The sequence below is a fragment of the Tribolium castaneum genome, chromosome 3, assembly GCF_031307605.1.
Source record: "Tribolium castaneum strain GA2 chromosome 3, icTriCast1.1, whole genome shotgun sequence".
Lineage (NCBI taxonomy): Eukaryota > Metazoa > Arthropoda > Insecta > Coleoptera > Tenebrionidae > Tribolium > Tribolium castaneum.
This window is the reverse complement of record NC_087396.1, coordinates 23,580,539-23,602,591: the sequence shown is the minus strand read 5'-3', so window position 1 is coordinate 23,602,591 and position 22,053 is coordinate 23,580,539. Positions and strand designations below refer to the sequence as shown.

Below are 22,053 nucleotides of genomic sequence, written 5' to 3'. Positions count from 1 at the left end.
ACCTCATGTGAAATCAATATGAAGGAGAATCAAGAAACACGTTTACCAGGAAAACAAGTTCATCGCTCCAGCGATATTTAATCTTTCGATAACAGCAGTAGCTATTAATGCTTGTTAATCTCTAATTAATTACCGCGAATTAACTACACTGCTTGCTATATGTATCTCTAATTCGCTCGCTACAAAATAAGCTATACGTACGCAAAAAATTAATCGGGTGATGAAATTACGTCATCAATTTTCCCGAGCTTATTGGACTATTTTGCTTAACCTCGGGGATTCAGAAACAAGAAACCCGATGCGTGTTGCATGCTGTAGAACCTTCCTCTTGGTTATTTATGAATTTTTATTAAGCTATAATAAACACCATGCAATAATTGCAGCAATCCGACGCTGAAAAACTGGGCTTTTCTGCAGGAAAATGCCCACAACAATTAATTGCTTCTTGCGGTTTCGAGACCAGAACAATGTTATTGTTGGCCGGTAATTTATGTTCCATAAAGTATTTTCTGGCAGTCTGGCCTACAATCAGCTAATTTAATTTGTTATCGCAGGAGAAGCAATTTAAATAGTTGCGTTTATTGACGTAACAATTAGAGAAATGCATTCTTGATATGCGCAATCTACATCTCACTTAAAAGTAAAAAGTGTTGGGCATTTATTGCTTGTTGGATTTAATATGGTCTATCGCGCATGGCATGATATTTTTAATTATCCGGGTTATTACCCCTATAAAAGCTCCTTATCAATACAACTACGGGCGCAATGGCATTTCTAACGGTCAAAGGTCCTTTAAATCTTGACGTCATCCAAATACCATCAGCGATAATTAAAAGGTAATCAATTTGTGGCGGAATAACTACCGATCTCGTTTGTAGTGAATTAAAGAATTAAATTGCGGCATTGTTGCAAGTCCGTTGTACCGCATTACCAAAGTATTTACATTATTCCTAACTGTTCCTAAGGAATTTTGTGGTTGTTACATCGCATAGATCGACTTTGATAATGGTAAAAACTCTAATTGTATAAAACATCATGTTCAAGCGTAATTTGTTTTATTAATGGTGTAAGCTGTACTGGCCATAAACAATAGATTGTTTCAACCTGAAAACCGTTGTTTACATGACAAGATTAACGTGCACTCTAATCACATTTTAAGTAACGACTTTTTACCCTTTTACGGAAATTTTTCGATAAACATTTCAAAGCGCGATAAGCTAATCTCCCCTCAGTCGCCACCAAGCATAAAATAAAAATCAAGTGTCAAAATTGGGTGCTCCTAAAAATTTTTATACTTTAGAAGGCTTTTTGAAGCTTTGTTATAAAAATTAAGCTCATAGCTCTGTGTCCCGTCCGTTATCGCAACATAAAATGTTCTTATTTCTTACGTTGTTAAACAAGATCAAGAATTTTTAATTTCCACTGTCCACTTTTAATATTCTTAAAGTCTTTCATAATTAAACCATAAATTTTTTAAGGCTATTTTCACACACAAGATTTTTTTGTCCCGTCCGTCATGTGTAAACAAAAAGTAAAGTAATCAGAAGTTGTTGTATATTGCATTCTTCTTCAGTTTTGTGGTTTCAAATCTTTCAAGACTTTAAAACTAGTTGTTGGAATTAGTGCCTTTTAAACTAACAACGATAAAAATGTGACGTCTTTTTTTGTCCCGTCCGTTAAATTGCTAGTACGAAGAGTTTGGTTGAGGGAGAATTTTGTTAAAATTCTTAGATTCATCAGTCATCACACAACATAAAAGCAAGTAGAGACAAAAAATTAATTACCATTAATTTAATTACTGTGTGCGTTTCTAATGATTCTGATTACCTGTCCTTACACTGTGAAAGTACGTCTTTGATAGACTTAAGCAGGATATCCGGCTTTTAAATTAAGAAAAAAAAAACAATTAACTTCTGTACAGTTTTTATTACTCAATTATACTGCACTACGAATAAACACAGGGGACAATATTTTAGTATACTTTGGTATAACAGCTGGTTTGCTATCACTTATCACAATATGCATTTCTGCGTGATCGGTTTACGTACGAGATAGGATTTTTGGTGAGGATGGGAAAAAACAGTAACGCGTTTTGTGGTTGTTGGTGCATTACGCCGAATTTTAATTATGAAAATGTGGTCCTTTCCGCGCATTTGCTTAGCAAACCGCATCAGAATTCGAAACATCCGCAGCCGAAATCTGGTTGACCAACCGGTCTAGTGATGCGATGATCTGCATTACTAAACGTTTAGCAATTCCATTTGAAAGCATCGACCATTAAATTTTTTCCCGATTCATCTCTCCATCGTTCTTAGAAATTCGGGGATGTACACGAACCGATTTCAGGAATTGATTTTAACGACATAATTACGTCTTGGAGCTTTCACGTTTTTTGCAACGATTGCATCAAAACTGTGATGCTTAGTTTTGCATGCTACACGTTATTACACGGTCAATTGCCCTTTGTATTTGCGTTTAGAATGTCAATGCACATCGGAGATGAATGCACTTGTGCCAACAAAAGGCAAACGACACGCCACAACCAATATGCACAGGGTGAGGGCATTACTCATCACTTCTTATTCCACGCAGACTTTTGCTAATTTTAATTAACGGAAAAAAGAACAAACAAAATCATTTCTAGCAAATTTGAAATACTGCCAACAGTACGGCGAAATCGCTACCAAAGCAGTCTTATGGGATCGTCTCTAGGGACACTTCAGAATGGCAATTAGCCTATTGTGAACGCCCAAGTAGCAAAACGAGTTCTGGTTGCCTTTTGTTTCCTTTGTCTAAAGAAAGGACATTTTAGGCACTTTTGTTAGCCACTCGATAAAATAATAATAATAATAATAATAATAATAATAATAATAATAATAATAATAATACATACACATAAAACAAAAAAGCAAAAAAAATAAATATATGTATTTCTTCAGTTCAGTTTGTGAAAATAGTGAATTATAATCAACTATATTATTATTTATAAGTGACATAACGGTATAATATCGTTTAGTAATAATGGTTTTGATTAAAATTTAAATTAAATTAAACATTTTACATTCATAGGCAGTGCAGTTCGTTGAGAATGATTAGGTAATTTTAGAGCCATGTCTCTGTGATGTGTAGGCAGGGGTTTGGGCACTTTTGGGAGCTTGGAGGAAGAAAAAAAGTGATTGACACTTGGTACAGTTTCGGCGCTCTCCTGCCACACAAAGCCGTGATCGATTGTATAACCAACGACTTAATTTATGAAAACGTCTGGCGAATGTTGCACGCGATTACATGTTGTTTATAATATTTGAATAACCCACAGTATCTCTAATCAGCCGAGTAGTGAAAGTGTTGGATTTTTGCTTGTCGCATTTCGACAGCAGGCGATTACCACCAGAGGGTCAGAACCATCGACCTAATCCGGTTTTTAATTACGCCAATCCGCATTTACATACATCACTTAACAGTCGCATGAGAATCAGCTATACCGAAAGCCATTTCCTCTGAAAGCTCGTCGAGTAAAGTTACCTTTCGTATATTAGTGCAAAAACTAGTTTGTATGGCTCTTCTTCTGCGTTTTATCGGCGTGATGCTGACCAAGAAATAGGAGCTATAGTGCAGGCTTTTGACCGTGGCTAATCCTCATTTAGAAAAACCGCTACGCTTATGACATGACATAATTTGCCACACGATGTTCTGTTATTAGAAAAAGCTGCACGATCTCCTTAGGCCAAACCGTCCTCTAAAGACCCAAGAAACCATTACGGATGACACTGAACCTATTGAAAACCTTATTTCACACATAATTTGCGAGGATAAATTATTGATATTGGAATTTTGTTCCCATTTCTATGCTAAACGCACTTTAGTAGCCACCAGCTTGACGCTAATCACTTATTAGTGAAGAGCTCAAACTTTCATTAAAACTCGGAAACATTTTCATTACGTGCACTAAATTATCAACCAACGGACCTGGCCTTGACTTCCCCACATTTTAGGTTTTCGCAGAAGAAATACACAAAGAACGACAAAAACGGCTTCGGCACATAAATATTTATAATTTCCATTGTTTGCATTTATATCTGGCATAAAAAAATTGATATTAATGATAGGCTCATTCTTCTTGTTCGTCATCATTTGTTTTGCTTTTTTCTACCATTTTTTTAATGTTGTCCTTAGTTCTGCGATTCAGGCAGCGATAAAAATAGTGATGGCACATTATTCAACATTAAAATATTAATAATAACATGGCGTGTTAGTATGTAGATTTTTAGATTAGGATTATTTAGAGGACACATTAGAGTAATTTATTATCTTTATGCGAACATAAGATTGATTAATCATTTCTTTCACAGAAAACGTTCCAAATTTAGTTTCCTGTCATGCAACAAGTTAAAATGCTCTACGATGAGCGTTGGAAAATGACGTATCTCCAGTTCTCTTCGTAGAGCATTTTAATCTGTATATAATGTTAATGTATTCTTAAGCATTCTTAAACACATTTTGTGTAAAAAATACTTAGTCCTTTTAGCCTAGTTGTGTAAAAAATTAGCCAATACCCAAACCTGAATTATTAAAAATACTCCTAAATCAAACACCCCTGAGGCTTCTAACTTGATTATATGGCTTAATTAGAAAGGTGCTAACGATAATTAAATTTCTAATAAACACTGTTGTTAAGTTCTGTCAAAGGAAAACCACAGACTATAAAACCTGACGTACTTATTGCCTTAGCCATAGATAAAACCAAAATGGGTGTTAATGATACAAAGTGATACTTAGTTGCAAGTTAACGAGAGCTCTTTAGCTGAAATTAAATCGTATCACTGTTTCGAATCAAATGTTCAGACCCAAAAGATCTTTTCAAACGGCTACATTCCGCTGCAGTACGTTGCTAATTATTAATGATCCGTAATTCTCCAGCGGTAATAAACTTGACAATTCAACTTATCATTTATGTTTGCACTTGTATGGTCTATTATATCGCAGCGTGGATGAATAGCAATATTGTTGGCAATAACATAATTAAAACCTTTACGTATACCAATGTTATATTTATTAGCAAAGTCTCTTCCACCCAACCGCCACAAATCTTCGTTAAACGTTTTCCGCTTTTTTCAATTAGCTGTAAATCGATCGTTAGAATTTGATTGAAAACCAAAAAGCGCAGTTGTGGTCGCGTGGGAGTCGGGACTTTATTTATTAGATAGTTTATCATTTCAAGCTACGAAGTAGTGTAATAAATAAGAACATGATGCGTTTTATAAAATATAACCGCATAAGCGGCGTGAGAGTTTTTCTCCTGGTGCACGCACCCATATGGGCGGAAAAATTGCGTAATAAAGTCGCAATTCATCATGGGGCGAACAACCGACCAACAAAACCAGTCCTAGCACAATCGCAACAAACGTCCTGCTTAGAAAAATCGGAAAACTCTTGCCGCTTTATAAATTCAACCCAGAAAATGTAATTGTATTTACTGATAGATAATTCTTGTTCGTCTTAATTTACACAAGCTTGAATAAGTTAGTAGGAAAGTTATCCATCTTTCCATGATCTGTAACCGGTATGTAAACGGGATCACTTAAATTAATTGCATGTTATAGTTGAAGGCATTAGATACCGTACAGATTATGCATGTATTTTTGCACAATTTTCGAAACTTTGCGTTCGCATGCGTTTCGGGCGAGTGCAGCTGCAGGAACAATCGCCGATTGACAATAATGGTAGGAAGTATCGTCTTGTTGACTTAATTCGGACGGTAACGGCACCGTGCTATTATTTGTCGTATCACTTCCATGCATCGGCTCCGCAACGGAAACGCGTGCAGTTTCAACGCTTCGCCAGGTCCGACACAGGAAACCAGGATGCAACGCACATTATCGGTGGAGGCGGCGGCGGTGGCGGCGGTTCTTACATCCGTTTCGATAACGGTAAAGACGGGTTTCCTTCCTTGGGTCCGCGAGGTCAGCGAGGCCGATGTCGTTGACTATGATATACCGCGCGACTCCGGTTACAGCTGTTTAGATACTCTACCTGGATTTTGATAAGTTCACCTGCAGGTGAAGCGCCGATTCCTCAAATTCCAGCAGGAACGCAAATTTTATAGTCCGCAAAGTTTCTATATTTGAAATCTAGATTCTTTATTTTGTATAAAATAGTATATTAACAAAAAAGTTTTATAAGAATTTAGCGCAGGAATCCCAGGGAAGAAAACGAGCCGTGGGTGAATAAAAAAAGACGACAAGGCGATAATTTCAATAAATTATTTATTTGTGTAATTTGCGTAATTTTGCTAATTCTGCTTGAGAAGAGCTTCGAATTTTTCGATTGCGAGGCATTTGCTTGATAAAGCCCCAATCAGTGTCGCATAGTTGGGCGTTAAATGTGGCGGCGCTTTTGTGCATATTTTTCCAGAGTCAAATAGCACGTGTATTACATCACCTCGTTTGAAAATGAAAAGGTGAAAAAGAGCCCAAGCATTTCCGAAGAGTGATCATGAATTCCAACTCTACCACTTCTGCATTGTTGCGTAATAACTCCATTAGCGATAGCTAGTTTAAATAGAAAGAATGTCTTATTTAGATTTCGGTATCATCTCCTCGAATAAAAACGTCCCTGAAGCTGTGTCTTCATGGTCAACGTCTGTTTTCCGACAAGGTTATTAGCTGTTTTTCACTAACAAATTATTAGTTTCGTAGTTAATGTATTTTGCCATATACGTGTAATGTAGTACTTTAGAATCGATCATTACTGTGCAAAACAAGGAAGTTATTTTGATTCGTTACACGAAAAAACACCGACTCTTGGATTCGTTTGCTCTCATGGAAGCTGTCAATTAAATCCACAATTTCAGCCAATTGTGATTGCAGATTGGGAAATTATTGGCCATCCTGATGCCTACACCGTCATTAAAATGCTGGAAATAATCGCAGCTTCTTTTATGGGAACTTAAAAAAATACACAAACCATAATAGTAAAACTATTAATGATTAAGTTTTGCTAATTCGCACAAACAAATTTCGTTTTTATGAAAAGGCAACAACGTTTAGCCGGCTGTCGGCACCTTCAAAGAGGTCACAGGTCATTATGTTAATTGTGACTGCACGACAACTGCACTTTTGTGTATCAGACGAGCCGCTCTGGATCATAGAGGCAAGATTCTTTCTAACCTAAGGAATTACACTGACATAAATGTTGTGAACCATGACTTCAAAAATGTACTCCGCGACTTGACCTCAAGATTAATCACTAACACAATTTTGTGTCCATAGTTTTTTTGTTGATTTATGATTATTGTTTATTTGCCTAATTAAGGCTCAAAACGCTTGTTAGTTTCCAGTTAACCAATCAAACCGTATCCATCTTAGCGCCACTCCGACATCTGATGGCAATAATTACTCAACAGGAAATTGTAGTTGACAGCGACACTTGGCGACTTATTAACATATCTGTTATAATATAAAAGCCGCCTAAATACTCTAGACAACATGACAGTATAAGTAGTCGAAGAAAAGGAATCCAATTAAAAACGAAATATTTCTATAAATAATTTATCCATCTGATGTCATAATACTCTTAACGAAATAATTTATTACAACATTTTTCGATACTATACACACTTTAGTGGGATTATCTCGGAACAGTGCCCCGTTACATGCAACGCTGAACAATCAGCGAGTGATAAATGCCTAAAATACCTGGATAGCAGCCATTTAATAACAAATTGACTGGAAACGGTTGAGTTTTCAACCGCAAATCGCCAAGGAATAATTTTATGACACGTTTTTTTATTGTTTCGTTAGCCGATATTTCTAAATTACTATCATGTTTGCTAATTGAGTTTTTAGTTGGTTTTAAATGTGTCGTAAAGTGAATGGATATGTTTATAACAAGACAACAAAGCTACGTCACACATGATCATGGATTAAAATTTTACAACATATTTATTTGAATATTTTTTAAACGCGGAATTTCTGAGAATCACTAATTAATATTTACAACAGGCTAATAAACTTGAACGGTTAAACAACACGAGGATACCCATTAAAAATGTTTTTCAATAATCTATAACGTTTTCCACCATGTATTTTTTCGCTTTATTCATAGGAAATTGGGTTTCGCGTCAGTAACATATTTACTTACCCATTATCTCATCGCAACCTAAAAACGTGTATTGATTTTTGTGTTGACATTTTGCCCTTCACGTCCCTTAAATGATAATTGATAACAGTCCAAAAATAGGTGACCTAAATAAATAATTTTTGCAAAAAAACAATACAACGTTAGTAACGTATTGCACAATTGAAATTATATAAATTACAATTTAATTTATAAATAACGTTACAAGTTTCTACCTATCACGTACTTCCGTAATTTTGTGAATGATGTTTGTGAACTTTAGTACAAAATTTACGTAATGCGAAATTGACGTGTTTTCAAAAGATAATTTAACCAAAATAATTGGTTTGCTATTACGAATATAGAAAACAATTTTCAGTCTCGGAGGCAGTCGTAGACTTGATGATAGGCGATTAACATGTTTTCGTATATTACACTGCTCTTTCCGCTTTTTTCGGTCTAGGTTAATGATCTTAAATTTAGCATAAGTGTACAATGTCCATACCTACTCATTATGAAAATTTATAACGGAATTGTAAAATATATATTTATATTATGCAAAGAGAAGGTAACTCACGGGCATTTCGTTATTTCTACTTACTTTTTTCTCATTTCCTGCAAATTATCTCCTTCAGAAACAAATTCAAATTACCAAGCGACACTTTTCCTCACCGAAATGGTAAAAATCCATCGCTATATTAAGAGTTAGAGTCGTAATTTCTATGATTCTAGGAAAAAGAAGAGCTCCTCGTAAATAGTAGTTCCAACAATGGTTTCAGTTAGTCGCAGTTATAAAACAAAACGTCTAATAAATGATTTGTCCCACCGTCCGACTTGTTCCTGTCTCAACACAACAAAGCAAAGCTATATAGAATCATAATTGCAACACAATATAACGTATTTCTGTACTTAATGTTTAATTTATAACAGAACAGATTGCAAAAGAAGGTGCGGTCAAAAATGCATAGAACGTTTAGGTTCGGTTTACTGCATGTACTTAATTCGTCATGTATATGCATGTGTGTAAGTAATAAGACAGTGCTGATTGCCGATGATATCCAGACAGGATAAGCATTACTGGAACATATCGACAGTGACTAATTGAAATGAAACATAACGGCTTTTTTCAACGAAATGTTGCTTTAGCCAAAAAATGCCAACGGCGAGTTGCAAACCGGTATCTAATCAATCTAAAACATATTGCTTAGTGATTATTCAAATTAGTTCAAGACTGTTAATTACCAACAACTTGCAAAAGGAGAGTTTTAACGAATATTTTCTCATACCTGCCTGTATTATATTACAGTTAGTGAGAGCAATAAAAACTAGGTGAGAGCCAAATTCGTCAAGAATGATTGATCACTCTCCACATGAAAAATTGATCAATTTGTAATTCCCAAAAATCACTCACTTATCTGAAAAACTAATCAATTTGACTTTGGCCAAGTTTTTGTTATTCATAACTGTAAGATCAGTTAATTAATTGGATGTCCCGCTAATATGTTCCACTTTTTTGGCAAAAAATTACAAAATGCGAAAACGAACCAAATTTTTGCATATTATTATGCTCCAAGAAAGGAAAATGTAGCGTTAATCAGTTGATTTATTAGATAACATAACCGTTAAAATTTTAATAACTTTGATAAAAATTCATTAATTTAAAAATTCTAAAATTAAATTAAGAGTTCGTGTGAACATCTTCACTACCCAAAAAGTCGCAAAATAGAATTTTTTATGACGATTCCGATTACAGAGACATTTTTAATTCTTTAATAAAAAAAACAAACTCGAAAACTAAAAGTCCTGAAACAAGTAGGTTTGTTTCAGTGAATTCTGCGTATTTTGGGCAATCCCGTGTGTTAAAACTGCAAAAGCAGAAACGCAGCAACAATTCATCATATCGTGTGAAAAATTCTTGGCGTATTTCAATAAATTCCCGTCAGTCCAGCTCCCGTTTTTGAAGCTGGAAGCCTTACTTGAATGCCGGTTTTTCGCCTTTTTCTTTTCGTTTCTTGTTAAATAAACTAAAAACTCGTAATAGTTGCAATAGGTAATAAAACCTGTCTCATTATCCATGCCGACAGTGCCCACTTCGCGTCAGTTGAGTACAAATACAATATTAATTATTCATTAGAATAAATTTCATTATGATTGTAAAGATTTAAAAATGCGTGTACGCTCGTGAAAAATTAGGACTTGGTAATATTTCAAATCAAGAAATGATAAATCGGAATCGTGTAATAGACAAATAAACTTCGGAATAAATAAGTGTCTGATGTCTGGCTTCTATTGCTTAATGCATTAGATGATTATTGATTATTTTTAAATCTGGCTTTATGTGACGTGCCGCCGTGTTGAACACGCCCTGTAATTCTTGTGTAATTTTAGAAATGAATGACAATGGTTTGATCTGAAACGTGGAGGCGGCGCAGACGAAACCCAATATCAAAAAACAGCTTTTTCAACTTTACATAACAGGCTTACAGATTGGACAAGCCGCATGAAATTTAATTCTCCCTTATTGTAGACACTGACCTTTGGATGAAAATCGTTGCATAAACGCAGTAGGGAATAATGACATTATAAAAAATATACTTACAAGAATCGAGCGCAAACCAGTGGTTATAATTATTTTAATGTTATGCGTTATAAAGTACTTATTATGTGCGCAAAAACTAACGCATTAGAATTACAAATTAGATCTAAAGTTTACTTTGTCATGGAATTTAGTACCTTTTATAATAAATAATTATAACATAATTATCATTTCATAAGTGGGCATTTAATATTCAAATTAAATAATCATAGAGTTTATGTCCAGATTGCGGGCCGAAAGCGCGAGCTGGAAAAATGCGGTTTACTCACATTTTAAGCCATAAAAATGTTATAATTTATGGCCCCACCATCACTTGCTAATAATAATTTGAATTGCCACGATTACGTTTATTATCCAAGGCTCTGGAAGAAAACAAGCGCTAAACATGTCACGATAAAAGATCTTAAAGTAATTGACTTTCTTCAACTAATAACAAAAAATTAAACTGGCCCAGTTTTCTGCATATTTTATGCAAATTTTATGTTACAATCAAATGCAACTACACTTATCTATAAAATTAAGTTTATGCAAAGCTCATGTAGCTAATATAAATTGCCGGAGATTTTTTCGAAATGAAATATGAAATTTCATTGTGACAATACCGCATGATAATACGGGCAATAATTAAGAAAGTTCGCGTGTGGAGCAGTCATAAAGAATGCGTGAAATTTGCGGAAAAATGTCGCAATGTATAAATAACTTATTAAGTAATTACAGACACTCCTTCGCTTTGAACATGTAATGAAAATGGCTTATAGACCCATTCGCATAATGCCCAAGTTTTTCCACACTCGGGAAAATTATTTATCGCCCATATTCCCATTCCGCTGGATATCCATTTGCCTTTTACGATTAATTTCACTCCGTTTAAGTCATGCACATGCATACAATCGTTAGATTTGAAACAAACTACTTATAATCCATCATTCTTTCTGACAATCTGCGCCCGACTATTGTGTAATTTTATTGCAATTGAGCTATGCTGGTTATTGTCTCTTGTAAGGTCAAAATACTCTTAAAAGAGTAAAGGGTAATGCAGCTTAGACCGATTCATGCCACAGTAACGCACACTTTTTATCTGCAACTGTTGCCAAAGCACATACCTGAAGTGAGTGGTTGAAAAGCAACTACATTTTTTTAGCTGACTTAAGTACTCAAAAACTTTCAGCATATTTTTGCAGTTACTTTTATAAAAATTAAAGAAGTTTTATCATGTAGAAAAAAAGCAATGCTCTTTTTCGTAAAATCAAAAAATCTCACAAGCCTTTACTCAATTAAGTTTTTTTTTGTTTGCTGGCAATCACACAGGATGACCAGTTTTGTCCTTTTTTGAGCAACATCTGCTTAGACATATGGTAGCTGGGGATGTAAATATGACACTGGGATAAAACTACATACTTAAAGTAAGTAATACATCAACGTGTTTTGCGCCACAAAGAAGATCTTAAAGGTCTTCCCTCGACATTTAAAGCCGTTCGTTCAAATATCGATTAGCAATGTGACAAAGAGCATTCTCTTTCGCTTTTTGTGGATGATCAAGGTGATACTTAACGAAATCGTAGCAATTCTTTTAATTAGATTACGTTATGCTAACCAAGTTGCAAATCATCCTAATGCAAAATTATTGTTGTATAATTTTACACCTTTGATTGAAAGTCATTAATTTCTTGTCAATCTAATTTACGCTCGAGGAATGACCGGTTTCTCATTCAGTGGATATTGCAGTATGTAGGGAGTGCCTCTAGGGTGTGCACTTGACTTTAGTGACACTTTGCCAATTATTCCAAGCAGCGACTCAAATTCTAAAGCCAAACCAATGGATGGATGGCTTCGTTATCACAATATTTAATCAACAAAGTGGTCGTGCTAGGTGCTTCCCCGGCGTAAGGTAAGTAAGTAAAGGCGGGATAATTTCATTTTGTTTGTATTATTAGTGTTAGGGGGCAGCTGTGCGTAACTGGGTTGGTTATATGCGACTGCGAACGGCCTCACATTATGCCTGTCGTGCCAAGAAAGGAAACTTGAGCACTTTGACGTGATGAGTGAATAAACAGGATGTACAAGGTGAATAAATTAAATATGTTACCTTCACATGGTCGTTGCCAGGAAACCCGAACAATTAAACCCTATTTACACTACTCGCTTCACCAAGAAGAAAAATTCATTTACCAAAACGGAATTTTAATTCACCGCGATCAACGTGCGTCTACTAACTAAGTATTAATTAATAGTGTTTTACAAGTTCATGAAGATTCTACGGAACTTTACTTAGTCGCAAAATTAAAAGTGAGTTCATTAGCTTCGTTAACGGTTTAGTCGAAAATAGTATCCACTCAGGAAAACGCAAATGTAATGAAACAAAATTAACAAGAATGGTGCATTAATCGCATTAGGTATGGCTGGTGTTTCACTAATTGTACGCTCTACAACCGTAGCTGAGAAATTCAAAGTTGGAGCATTAAATTTCACAAAAATAATAGCTATCTATTTCTACCTATCAAAAAATCCCAGCGAGTTGCAAACAGTGTTAATATTTATTAGTTTATTTATAATGCCACAAGTCGTACCTACGTGTTTTTTAACAATAAAGAACTAACAATAGATATATCTACAAGCTATCAGTCAAAAGGTAGTGTGCATTGTATTTTAATAAAAATATCAATTGATGACACCGCCACATGCCTAGTGACAACTTAATGTCTTTGTGACCACATGAGTTATCGTTTTGAAAAAATCAAGAATTATTAGCACAATTTTTATTTTGAATGAAAAATTTAAGTAGTATAAAGTGTGTCTGCTAAAGCTAGTTATAACACAGGTCACCTGTAAAAGATCACTTTTTTCCTCTTTGTTATTATGCGTATTTATTACAAATATTTCTGAATCGAAATATAATAATAAAAATTATGCATCACATAAACTTTTTTAGTATAATTTTTATTAAATAAATGTTTGATTTTATTTGAAACTATAACTGTAAATTGACAATAAATCTTCGATTATTAATAATTATTGGAAGTTTTGCAGTTAATCATGGAAACTATAAATCTGCGCCTTGTCAAACACAATGATTGTTGCTTTTAAAAAGTGCCGAAGTATTGTATAATTGCGCCCACGCAATTTACAAATTAGAGAAGGTCGGGGAAGGTTAATTATTTATAATTTCTAACGGTCACTTGTAAACCCGCTAACGTGTTAATAAAAACCTTCGATTTTTTAAAGCCTTGATCATAAAGTGATCATTTTTATTTATTAAAAGTTGTTGCAACAAATATCAAAACACAGTCCAAAACTCCGATTAATTTTCGCAAGACGAAAGGAACAAAAAAAGTGAAATGAAAAAGGTTGGTGAAACCGGGTATGTGTGTGAGAATAGCGCTCGCGTTGCACTCCGAGGTTATTGGCCATTGGCAAAGATTTTCAGGCATGATATATGGATATTCCTTTTTCCAAACTGCATTTTTAAACACCCACAGATAAGCATATACGATGAAAACTGGCTTTAAAGCACTTGAAACGGACCGCCCCGCGTGCTTGGATTTTTTATATTCCTTATAAGACTTTGACATCTTCCATAAATATTCCACGCTCAAAACCCTGGCTAAATTTCGCTTCTTTTTTTGATATTGCTTTATTTTCGTGCGGGCGGCAATTAATCACGCGCAAAAATCAAAAATTACTTTGGAAAATACTCCAAACTGTATCAAAGTAATCGGCTTTGCTTGGTCCCGATTACATCGAGATTTTTTTTTTTTGATTAAGGTGTTATGCCTTAAAAAATATTTTTTATGGTGGCGATAAGTTGAAAAGAAAACTGGCTAAAATGAAGCTGCATGGGCCTCGAATGGCCAGGTCAACAAACTCGTTGCCTGCTACCGATGTTGGCACACGCACACCTAGGTGTGCATGTGTATGCATATGTGACTCTTCGTCGAAGAGGGTACTACACCAAGCCAAGTCTGAGAACTGTCGTCGATCGGATCGACCGACGTGACATCTTGACATTTTTCCTACGCATACGAAATACCGATTATCTAGACAGAAGCGGAAAATGACGCCGTAAAAGGAATGGCAACGTTATTAACCGTTTAAAATAAATTTGTATTCTCAGAACACTCCCTAAATGCTAAACGAGAGGCAACAAAATGCGGGCTAGACGAACCTTCTTCCTTATTATTGCTCAAAAGCGCTTAATTGCTAATTTTGCATCTTCAGTCTGCGTGACAGATTCTTTTTCTATTGCAGATAATAGATAATATCCACTCTGACTTATCTTTTAGCCAAAACAACCGTTTAATTTTTTCATTTAAAATAAGTGTAGTTCAACATTACTGTTGCAAGGTTCTCGCGTAATGTAATCGTTAATAATAGTGTTTGGAGATATGAACTAGATCAGTATGTACGAGGATAACAAATTGCTTGATCATAATATTTATGTAGTAACTGCAAAACCGGTATGGTCAGAGGTCAGAAACTTAGTTGCATTCAAATTAATCGCTCATTAAAACAAGCAAATTATTGGAATTAATAGAAGAAATAAAATCGAATATCCGGCAAAACCTGGCCGGTTTATTACGAAAAAAAATAAATCAAAACAAAATTCCAGATTATCTTAATTTTTTGCTGGATAGACGAGGACAAGGGTAAATTTCGAAATAATTTAGAACGCTAGGCAACCAACGTCGCAAATGTGCACATTTAGTGGCCTACTTTAGTCATTTCTGAGGCGATTTCTGTAATTTCAACACCACTATTGAGACAGCTAAATCAACTTCTGGGTAAATAATAGATCCGACGCGACCGATCTATTTCCGGCACCTTCGTGTTTGCAATTACTTCGAGGGTGGAATCACAATAATTGCACAAAGTCACGTAAACAAAAATTAAATAACTTTCCTTAAAAACGATTCCACTGGATTGAAGAACACAACTTTCCTTAATAAAGACAATAAAACACGCCCACACTTTTAACATAAACACGAAGTTAACGTTTTCTGTGGTTTTCCACACAAGTGACAAATAACCGCCAACGAAAAAACTTGATGAATTATGGTGTACTTTTGAAATTATCTTAGACTTACCCTGCAGACGCTATTTAACTTTTCCTGGCTTGTTTTAATTAGGTATTTACCTAATTATTATTACGTAAAATTGTTTCGTAAAGCTCAAAGTATTTATTTATTTATTGCTCTTTTAAAGAAGAAAATTATGTATAACTGTACTGGGATTTGAGGAAGGGAAGTGTAAAAAAATAAAATTTCTATATAGAAAACTTATTTATTTTCCGGTTGTAACATTAAAATTTCTTGAAGCTCTTTTTCGAGCTACTGCCTTTTGTAACCTTTAGTACATTAAATCTGACAGTTTTAGATAAGGGTCGGCATTCCCCAATTGTTACAACATCCCCAATTTCTACATCCCTGTAATACAAATAAAAACAAAGTTGTGAACAACGAATACTTAGAAATCTATTAAAAAAACAACAAATTATACACTTAATATTAACACGTAAGAACCTTTACCACGTTTTTCAGCCGGGAACACACGAAATCACTAAAACACCGAAAAATCACTAAACTTCTTCTTCTTCTTCGAGAAGTTAAGCACGTTTTTAAGTATTTTTTCGAGAAATTTCGCAATACGAACGCAGAAACGCAAAAATTTCGTCCAAAATATGCCGAAAAACCATCAAATTGGGTCGAAAATGTTGCTTTTTTCGAGCGTCCAAGCACGTTTTACAACAAGATATTCAATTAGTTCGAGAAATTTTGTATGAAATTACTTCCATCGCACGATTAAACTCGTTTTACACTAAAAACTTTGTTATAAGACTGATTTTGTAATGAACACTCAAAATTCCGTCAAAAATAGACCGAAGAATCATCATATTCGGGCGAAAATGTTGTTAATTTCGGCTTTTTCTAAAGTCTCAAACCGTTTTACAGCAAGATACCCAAATATTTTGCGAAATTTTGTCCGAAATTACTCAAAAAATCGCCAAATTCGATCGAGATGTTTTGGTTTTTACCGTCTTCAAGCATTTAGACACGTTCCTCGTTTTTGCACAAGATTTCTTACAGTGAGTTAGAAATGTAAACATACCTGAAGCAAGGCGATAAATGCACCGACATGTTGCGATGTCTCTTCTCAAAACGGTTGTATTTGCGAATGTAGTGAAGATAATCACGCCGGATAACAATAGTGCGCTGCATCTTCATTTTCTGCACAACTCCAGTCAAGATTCGTCCTCTGATGGAAACATTTCCAGTGAATGGACATTTCTTGTCAATGTACGAACCCTCGATGGCCTATATCCCCAAAAAAGTGTCAAAAATACGTTTCCCAATCAACAATAAATGAAATGTTACAAAAGCAAAAAATGTGTTAATAACCCTGTTAATAACGATGAATAAATGAATGTTATGTTCGACACCACGACACAAAAAGCGCCTCAGTCACCACCACCAACATGCTATGCTGTTAAACCCCCACCGATGATGCAGCCCTGGCCCTGAAAACCCAAAGAAAAGAACAAACCTCACGAGGGGTCTTAAACCCCAAGCCTACATTCCTCGACAGCCTCAGCACCTTCTTCTTGAGCCCGGCTTTGCGGTTCACGTTAATGCCGTGTTGTCTTTGAAAAGCTCGCTCTGTCTATAGAAAAAAACACGTTAGGGGGCACACACAAAGCCTACCTCCCTTGGGGTTTTAAACCCAAGTCCGACTTCTCGGTGGTAGCGCAGAGACTTGCGTCTTTTACCACCCAAGCCTTTCTTACGGTTGAGAAAAACCGTCGGTTGTCGTTGAAACGATCTCTCGTTCTGCAAAACACCACAATTTGTAACACACGTTCGGGAAACCACGTGCAGCTCTGGCTACACTACTTTTACACCTTTTTATGGCGCCATCCAGGGCGAAAACACCACCAAACATGGTAATAACCAATTTGAGAAAAGAATAAATTGGAAAATTGCAACTTTTCTTTGTGAAAAAACGATTTTTTCCTGGTTTTTCACTCACCTGATCAGCCATTTTGCCGTACGCTAGTGAAAGAAGGAAAAAGTGCCGACAACACAACCACGTCAAACGCACCAAAGTAACGAAGGTGACAGTGGCGCGGCTAATTTAATATCGACAGTCGAGGGAAATAAAACACAAAAATAAATTAATTCAAGCTTCTATTAATGTACAAAAACCAGATTTTTATTTAATACTGTGTTTCTCCAAAATTGAGTTAATGTGGTTTAGAATTTTGTCCCAAATTGCGTTTATTCGTGAATTGCACTCGCCACCTTCCGTCATCTGGAAAATGAAATAGGAGTAGGCTGAATCAATCGCTTCCTTGCACTTTATTATGTGTTCGGCTTCTCTGGAAATCAAACAATGTACAAAGAAATGAATTACAAGTGAAACTTACTCTTTGGAACATTGAATTTCTATTTTGGTGTCTTTGAGACTTAAAAGAACCTTATCATTAGTTTCGACCTAAAACATTGCATTTCAACGGTTACGTAAATAATTATATAATAATTACTTCTTTGGTAACGAGGGGTTTATCAGAAAACAACAGAACGGCGATAGGGGCAATAACACTGCATTCCCTAACTAAAGTAATTCTCCTAATATTTGACTGAATTTCGTTAAAATAAACTAAGAAGTTTGACGGAAACGCCGTCTTTTTAAAATTGACACTTTCCGAAGTAATCGACGCTTTGTGATTATAACTAGTCAAAAAAACGTTCGATTTTTTACAGCGCCCTTTAACTATGTCAAAGTTTCGGTGCCTCAGCAACGTCCCAACGCCTGAGAATAAAATAGCTTTGACTAGTTCATCATTATCAGAGAAGTTATCAGCAATTGGAAGTGAGTCATGGAGGCCGTTGTGTAAATAATCGAAATGAATATCCCTCAGTTCTGAAACAAACCAATCAAGTGACCTGTGACTTTATAATTAAGTTGGCAATGTCACCAACTTGGCAATGTTACCAACTTAATTTCGCTTCCCATTTCAAAAACTTACTATTTAGAGTGACAAGTTTATGGTGAACTAATTTAGCATCGTAACAATATCGTTCAGCTGCTGATGCGTCCCTCTCTTCCATCAGTTGTAGCCAGGCCTCAAAAAGCCGCATCATGGCTAAATGATCGCTATGTTTGCTCCCTTTCGTCTTGATTTGTTTAATGGTATCTTTATCCACAAGACTCGTACTAAACAATTCGGTGTTTGACGAAAAAATCGTAACGATATCAACAACGGGCGTCACACATTTGAACACAACTGCATTGACTAAGACTTTGGCTAATTTCGGTTCTAATTGAAAATTGGCTAAGACTCTCCCGAGTGATGTTAAATTTTCGTTTTCGTCCAATAGTTGCAAATCTTTCAATTCACGGACGGCTCTCCGTGTTGTATTTTTTTCGGGAGGACTAGGCAATTGACTCATAAATTCTAACGCGTCCATGTTATTGCTGTAAACTTTGGAGTTTAGGACGATTTTTGTGAGGGATGTTTTCAAAATTTCGGGATCGGTGAATGGGGAAAACGAATCATATTTTGACTTTGTGTACAAGTGGAAACTTTCGCCTGGTCGTACACGACCGGCGCGCCCTCTACGCTGTGTCATGCTTGACTGTGAGATCCAATAGTTGTCAATACACGTGACACCTGCCAAAAAAAATTCGATAATGTGATTTTGAAATCAAGTTGGCTGTATTGACAATGTTGCCAACCATATTTCAATATACACATCACTGAAGTGAAGCCAACTTGAAGCCAAACATACTTATTTCTTAAATGAATATTTTGTCAATATCTCCAAAACTACGCATCGTAGATCAAAAATGACGGCAGATTTGGAATCCCTAGACAATTTTACGTCAAATAGGCATACTTTTGACACTAATTTTCAGTAATTGTAATCTGGGTGATTTTTTTTAACAAAATACTGCTTGGCTTCAAGTAACTGACCATAGTCCAGGTGTCCGTACCTTTCGCATTATCAAACCGATTCTCCTTGTGAATCCCCGTATCGACCACATAAACAACATCGTCAATCGTGACTGAAGTCTCTGCAATATTCGTCGAGAGAATAACTTTCCTGACACCAGGCGGAGTCCGCGAAAAAATCTTCCTCTGATCGGAATCCTGCAACCTTGAGTGGAGACACAACACAGCCAAATCCCCCCTCATTGGAATCAACTTCTGCACTTTAACAATATCCTCCCAACCGGGCAAAAAACACAAAATCGCCCCCTCATCCTTCGTATCATGAACATGTTTAATAATCTTGGCCACATCTTCATGCATTACGTTCGGCGATTCGTTGTTTTCGCAGATTTTTCGCGTTTTGCCCAAATCGAGATTAATATCATCGAGGAAATGCGATTTGACCGGATATGTAAAGCCAGGAATGTGCATGGTGGGAGCGTCGTTGAGGTAGTTTTTGAACAGGTCGATGTCAACGGTGGCACTCATGACTATTAGTTTTAAATTATTATTTTTGGTGATTGCATTTCGTAGCAAATTCAGCAACAGGTCTGTGTTCACGTCCCGTTCGTGGGCTTCGTCTAAAATAACGTGCGTAAAGTTACTCAAGTTTACGTCGGATTGAAGATGTTTGAGGAGAATTCCGGTCGTGCAGTAGAGGATGCGGCCGGTGTTTGGATTGAAATTGGATTTTAGGCGGATCTGATAACCGACTATGTGACCGCACTGAAAAAACACAAAATAAACAAGGATTTAATTTGAATACGAATTTTTTACACCAACGAAGAGAAAAAGATTAAATTAAGTTCACAATAACAAAAAAGCAAATTTTATTATTACAGAAAGACAAAATAACAAATACAATAAAAAAATCATTAAATAAACTTACCCTTTCGTCCCTTTCATCAGACACCCGATCGGCCAAAGACATGGCAGCAATCCTCCTAGGTTGTGTGACCGCAATTCTGCAAGGCTCTCCCTTACTAAGCCCTTCAGTGGCCCACGATTCCAAAACATATTGCGGAATCCGGGTACTTTTCCCACAACCTGGCTCCCCTTTAACTATAATAATTTGGTTCTCTCTCAACAAATGTATAAACTGCTCCCTAAAACACCAAATAAACACACCAACAAACAAAGGGACACAAAACCAATTACTTGTATTCAGAAATGGGCAAATTAACTTTCTCCTTAGCTAAATATTTGGAAACTGGAAACACCTTCTGTCTCAAATTCCCATTAACATCACTCAAGCTCTGAATTTCGTTTATTTCAAACGCTGGTTTGGTCTTATTATCGAGATTTTCTTGCAAAAGTGGGACGAACTCATTGTTGTAAATTTCTGCTACGTTTTTCAAGTGATTTGTTGTGTTCTGGTCGAGTGTTACTGTGGGAAGTGAGCGTCTATTAATGTCCAACACTTCGCGTTTATCTATCATGACTGGATGGCCGTCTGGTGTTATTTTTTCCAGTTTTTTTAACCACAGTAGAGCGGCATGAGCCGCTTTGTGCGAAGCCTCTTGTTTGGTTTTTCCAGTTGAGACAAACTTCATTGGCTCAGGCCATTTGGGGTTGTAGGTGCAACACCACGAAACAATTTTATTTTTTTCCTTGATTATGTTGTAACTCGGTTGTAATTTAAGCTCTCTGTTGTTGAGTTGTTGGGCAACAACGGCGAAAACATTGTGGAGAACGTTTTTAGGCGAAGTGCTGATTCTATCAGAAGTTGCCGGTTTGTTATCAACCTCCTTATCAACGCTAGTTGAATAGTGTCTCACTAAATCTGGAGGTCGACGTACCTTAATTGATTTTTTCAAGACTGCAGACACCGGTCTTCGTTTAAATAAATTCTTTTTATAAGCTTCAGGGTCCATTTTTTCGTCCCTTAAAAACCGGTCAAGTGACGCATTGCCAAGTCTCTCGCTGGTTGATATCGCGTTAAACGGTTGGACTTGTAACTTACTTGACTGGCAAAATTTTGAAAATCGGTAGTTAGATAACAAACTCAACCATTTCTTGGTGTGTGGGGTTAGGATTCGCGAGTTGGTCACTTGCAGGTGTTGACAGTGCCCCAGCTGAACGCTAAACAAGTACCGCTTTTGGAGGAGGTTGTTTTTGGTTAAAAGAGTTGACAGTTTTTCCCACATTTCAAACTTTTTGTGCGATTTTCGAAAAACGGAGCACATGCGACTTGACAGTGACGTTCAATGCCAACGCCACGAAGCGAAAAACACTAAACCTTTCACGGCATAAATCAACCCAAATGTAACGTTTCGAGCACAAGGAATTACACCAACGTTAATTTATTTCACCACACGAGCAAATAATTACATTTCGGCGCCAAAATACTAAGGAT

The 22,053-nt window shown here is 36.0% G+C and overlaps 2 protein-coding genes and 1 long non-coding RNA gene across 5 annotated transcripts; 1 reads left to right on the top strand and 2 right to left on the bottom strand.

Annotated features, from left to right (window-relative positions):
• The first annotated feature begins 12,325 nt into the window (after positions 1-12,325).
• LOC107398150 (uncharacterized) lies at positions 12,326-16,134 on the top strand. Its single transcript, XR_001575092.2, has 2 exons — positions 12,326-12,599; positions 12,646-16,134. It is a non-coding gene; the product is annotated as an uncharacterized LOC107398150 (long non-coding RNA).
• RpS11 (Ribosomal protein S11) lies at positions 15,969-17,847 on the bottom strand. Of its 2 annotated transcripts, none has more exons than XM_961331.5 (4): positions 17,732-17,847; positions 17,249-17,365; positions 16,814-17,019; positions 15,969-16,131 (listed from the first exon to the last, which is right to left on the bottom strand). In XM_961331.5, exons 1-4 carry the CDS (start codon positions 17,741-17,743, stop codon positions 16,008-16,010), a joined length of 459 nt encoding a protein of 152 aa, XP_966424.1. In that variant the 5' UTR covers positions 17,744-17,847; the 3' UTR covers positions 15,969-16,007. The 2 variants fall into 2 exon arrangements, with proteins under 2 accessions (XP_966424.1, XP_008195119.1); XM_008196897.3 differs by lacking the exon at positions 17,249-17,365 and adding an exon at positions 17,407-17,532 and having other exon boundaries at positions 17,732-17,834.
• Positions 17,848-17,872: 25 nt separating this feature from the next.
• Positions 17,873-22,048, bottom strand: LOC658738 (ATP-dependent RNA helicase DHX30). 2 transcript variants are annotated; one of them, XM_008196896.3, is made up of 8 exons: positions 21,661-22,047; positions 20,856-21,581; positions 20,587-20,803; positions 19,700-20,423; positions 18,732-19,376; positions 18,246-18,625; positions 18,129-18,196; positions 17,873-18,080 (listed from the first exon to the last, which is right to left on the bottom strand). In XM_008196896.3, exons 2-8 carry the CDS (start codon positions 21,569-21,571, stop codon positions 17,915-17,917), a joined length of 2,916 nt encoding a protein of 971 aa, XP_008195118.1. In that variant the 5' UTR covers positions 21,572-21,581; positions 21,661-22,047; the 3' UTR covers positions 17,873-17,914. The 2 variants fall into 2 exon arrangements, with proteins under 2 accessions (XP_008195118.1, XP_008195117.1); XM_008196895.3 differs by having other exon boundaries at positions 20,856-22,048.
• Between the last annotated feature and the right edge of the window lie 5 nt (positions 22,049-22,053).